Genomic DNA, 3,431 nt, shown 5'->3' with positions numbered 1-3,431 from the left:
ATGCGTAGCGTTAGCTATGTAGCGCTAGCTATGCGTAGCGTTAGCATGATGCTTTGTGTGGCCTGGTTGATTCACTCTAAACCAGTAGACAGAAACACGCCTAATTGGGAACGTAGCTAATGATCACGTATTCACAAAGCCAAAGCAATATGCTGTAATCAGAATAAAACTATTTAGGCACTAAAAGTAATAACTGCTGTTAAAATGAAAATATTTAATGTGTTAAAAAGGATCCAATGCAGGTCAAGTCCTGACTGGCGAGTCGCTCACATATTCACATCCCAGCAGAATAAATCTGGTTTATTTACATAAAGCCAAGAAAACTGAAAAAGTCTCGAGTTTCAGATTCCAGGTTTGGTGGAACCAGGTGATTTAAATGATGCCCAGGTTCTCATAGATGACATCGTCCAGAGGTTCCTCTCTGGACGTCGAAGAACCCGTCGCGGTTGAGGAAGTCGTTGTCGTGGTGACAGGCGCCGCGTTCCTACTTGACGTTGGTGCTTTGCAGACCTGAGCGTAGAGGTGTGCGAACGGGTCGGGTTTGGGTTCAGGCTTCTGGCAGTCCGACTCTTTTCTGGAGACGGGTTCAGAGTAAATGGGTTCATCGGATGATTTTGTTGCGTTCTGTAGAACGGGTTGCTTGTTCTTGTCTGGGCTGATTTTGTCGTAAACCTCTGAGTAAACCGAGTCTGGAACGTCGGCCTTCGCGTTGGGATTTGAGTCTGAGGTGTTGGGAAGAGCAGCGTCAGGGTCCAGTGAGATCGGTGGCTTCAGAGGAAGGACCTTCGCCGGGTCGATGTACTGAGCGGTGGCTAGTTTGGGTACCACAATAAACGGGCCGCAGTCATTTGGATCAGCATATATGGCGTTGGATTGGCTCTTGAGTTTGTCTCCGGAGGGACCGTCCAGTGTAGGGATCGATGGAAGCGGCATCAAGGTGATCGGAGCAGGAGAACCTTCTGACGGACCAACCGAATCATCCAGACCCTTTGCCATGTTGTCAAACACCGGGGATCTCCGGTCCTGCATCCTCAGCTTGTTCTCCAGGATGTCAGCCATGTTGGTCAGGTCAGGGATTTTGGGTAGAGGGGAATGAGGTTGAATGTTGGTGACAAGCACTTTCTCCGTGTCTTGGCTCTGGGATCCAGAAGCAGCAGGTAGAGCGTTTCGCTTGATGTTACTCTGGATCAGGTTGAAGAGCTTGTCAGCCTGCTGAGTCTCAAAGCAGAAGGTTCCAGGACCGGATTCACAGCGCCGTCCTGCTTCTACGGTGAGGGACACCTGGCATGAAAACAGAGCGATGAGCGGCGGTAGACCCCCCTACCCAGGTCAAACCCCTAAGCTCAGGTCAACCTCCCACCGCCGGGTCAACTCCTTAACCCAGGGCTGGGCAGTCCTGGTCCTGGAGGGCCGGAGTCCTGCAGCTCTTAATGTCTCCCTGGTCCAACACGCTCGGATCCAACAGCTGAATCACCTCCAGGTTCCCCAGAGTCCTGCTAACGACCTCATTATTTGACTCAGGTGTGTTGAAGCAGAGACACATCTAAAGGCTGCAGGAGGCCCAGCAGGCCTGGAGCTGCCCTCCCCTGCCTTAACCTCTGGTCAACCGTCAGAACCGTCTCCCTACCTTATCATGGCCGTATCGCCGCAGTAGTTCGTAGGGCCACTCCATCACCTTCGTCTTCTTCTTTGTGTCTCTCAGCAGCAGCGACTGTTGTTCCAACTGCAGCCAGTACGACCCCTGCAGGCCGCATCGCGTCGCTGCGTCGTTCTTCTGAATCACCACCCAGAACTGAGGGGCTGGAAAAGAGAGGAAGTTCATATTCACCTAACGTAGGGAGTGGGCGGAGCCTATTTCCAGCAGTCGGTGGCCAAGAGGTGGACTCTCTTTGATGAACAAAAACTTTGTAATAAAATTAATTTCTTTTACACATTTATGGGTTCTGACAGTCAGTACTTTCACTAAGAGATAAAAGTGAAGCTAACTTTAGCATTTTTGCTAACTTTGAAAATGTTTAGCACACTTAAATTAATTTTTTCAGATACATTTTGAAGTGTAATTTATTCAGCTGGTTTGTAAACTTTCAGTTGAATAAACTTTGACGTTTGTTGAAGTTTCGGTTATCGAACGTAAAGAATTGTTCAATTAGTTGGAGGTTTAAATTCATGCTCTTATTTTGAAGTGGATGATGAATGTTTATTTTCCATTTCGCCCCAATAACTTTAACAAGAAACATAAAGGAACAAAATAAATACGATATACATATAATGTCCAACGGCTTTGTAGAAGATATGAATGATCAGATCATTGGTGCTCAGTAGCTGCCATCTTTCAGCTGTAGACACCCTGAATAGATTTAGCATTTAAACCTGATTTTGTGTATAATTGAATATAATGCTGGTGGTTTACCTTCGTCTGCTGAGGCATAAATCTGGTTCTCCTCCATGTGGACCCGACTGGATCCAGAACTTTTCTCCCTCTGTAAAACGGAAGCAGAAAGATTTTGGACTTTCTCAAACTTTCCCAAAAATCAAATGAAAGGGAGACACAACAAACCAGGAAGTGATAACAGACACAGGTCACCTGTGGGGTTCCCCAGGACTCATCCTAGGGCCCCCTGATTCAATATCTACATGCTCCCACTGGCTCGGGTTATAACGGGTTACCATGACGACACGGCTCTACATTACGATGTCACCAGGTGACCTTTGACCCCATCCAGCCACTGAACAGATGCTGAGAACAAATCGGTGTGTGGATGAGCCAGAACTTTCTCCAGCTCAACAGAAACAAAACTGGAGTTATTATCTTTGGGCCTAAAGAGGCGCGATCTAGAGCTATAGATCTAGAGGGATAGAACAAGAGTTGTAGATCTAGAGCAGGGGAGCCCAAAGTGGGTCCTCGAGGGCCGGCGTCCTGTACAGTCTTAGCTCTCTCCCTGGTTGTCAGCAGGTCAATGTTCCTCTTGGGCCTCTAATGAGCCTCACTGGATCCAGGTGAGTTAAACCTAAACTAAGACATGCAGGACGCCTCCAGGACCCACTTTGGGCTCCCCTGATCTAGAGTCAGCTTCAGTTCTTCCACCTGGAAAGTAGAGCCCAGTTTGACCTCTGACCTGAACCTTCAGAGCCACATAAAGCCGGTTCCAAAGTGGGCCTTCTACCAGCTGCAGAACATTTTCAGGACCAGAGAAACTCATCCAGGCAGCAGCGTCTTCACGGGTCTGACTGAGAAACCAGTCAGACAGCTGCAGCTCAACACTGGTTCTGTTGGTTCTGTTGGTTCTCTTGGTTCTGTTGGTTCTACTGGTTCTATTGGTTCTGTTGGTTCTACTGGTTCTATTGGTTCTGTTGGTTCTACTGGTTCTGTTGGTTCTCTGGGTTCTATTGGTTCTGTTGGTTCTATTGGTTCTCTGGGTTCTATTGGTTCT

The 3,431-nt window shown here is 47.9% G+C and overlaps 1 protein-coding gene across 3 annotated transcripts in view; it reads right to left on the bottom strand.

Annotated features, from left to right (window-relative positions):
* Positions 1-199: 199 nt before the first annotated feature.
* dok1a (docking protein 1a) overlaps positions 200-3,431 on the bottom strand; it is an 11,353-nt gene continuing 8,121 nt past the window's right edge. For all 3 annotated transcript variants that reach the window (XM_008421627.1, XM_008421643.2, XM_008421636.2), the window contains 3 exons: positions 2,411-2,480; positions 1,628-1,800; positions 200-1,281 (listed from right to left, as the gene is read on the bottom strand). In XM_008421627.1, the coding sequence (XP_008419849.1) occupies positions 373-1,281; positions 1,628-1,800; positions 2,411-2,480 (1,152 nt within the window). In that variant the 3' untranslated portion in view covers positions 200-372. The remainder of the gene's footprint in view (positions 1,282-1,627; positions 1,801-2,410; positions 2,481-3,431) is intronic.

This window comes from Poecilia reticulata, linkage group LG1, assembly GCF_000633615.1.
Source record: "Poecilia reticulata strain Guanapo linkage group LG1, Guppy_female_1.0+MT, whole genome shotgun sequence".
NCBI lineage: Eukaryota > Metazoa > Chordata > Actinopteri > Cyprinodontiformes > Poeciliidae > Poecilia > Poecilia reticulata.
The sequence above is the reverse complement of the archived record's forward strand: the minus strand, read 5'-3'. Positions and strand labels throughout refer to the sequence as shown.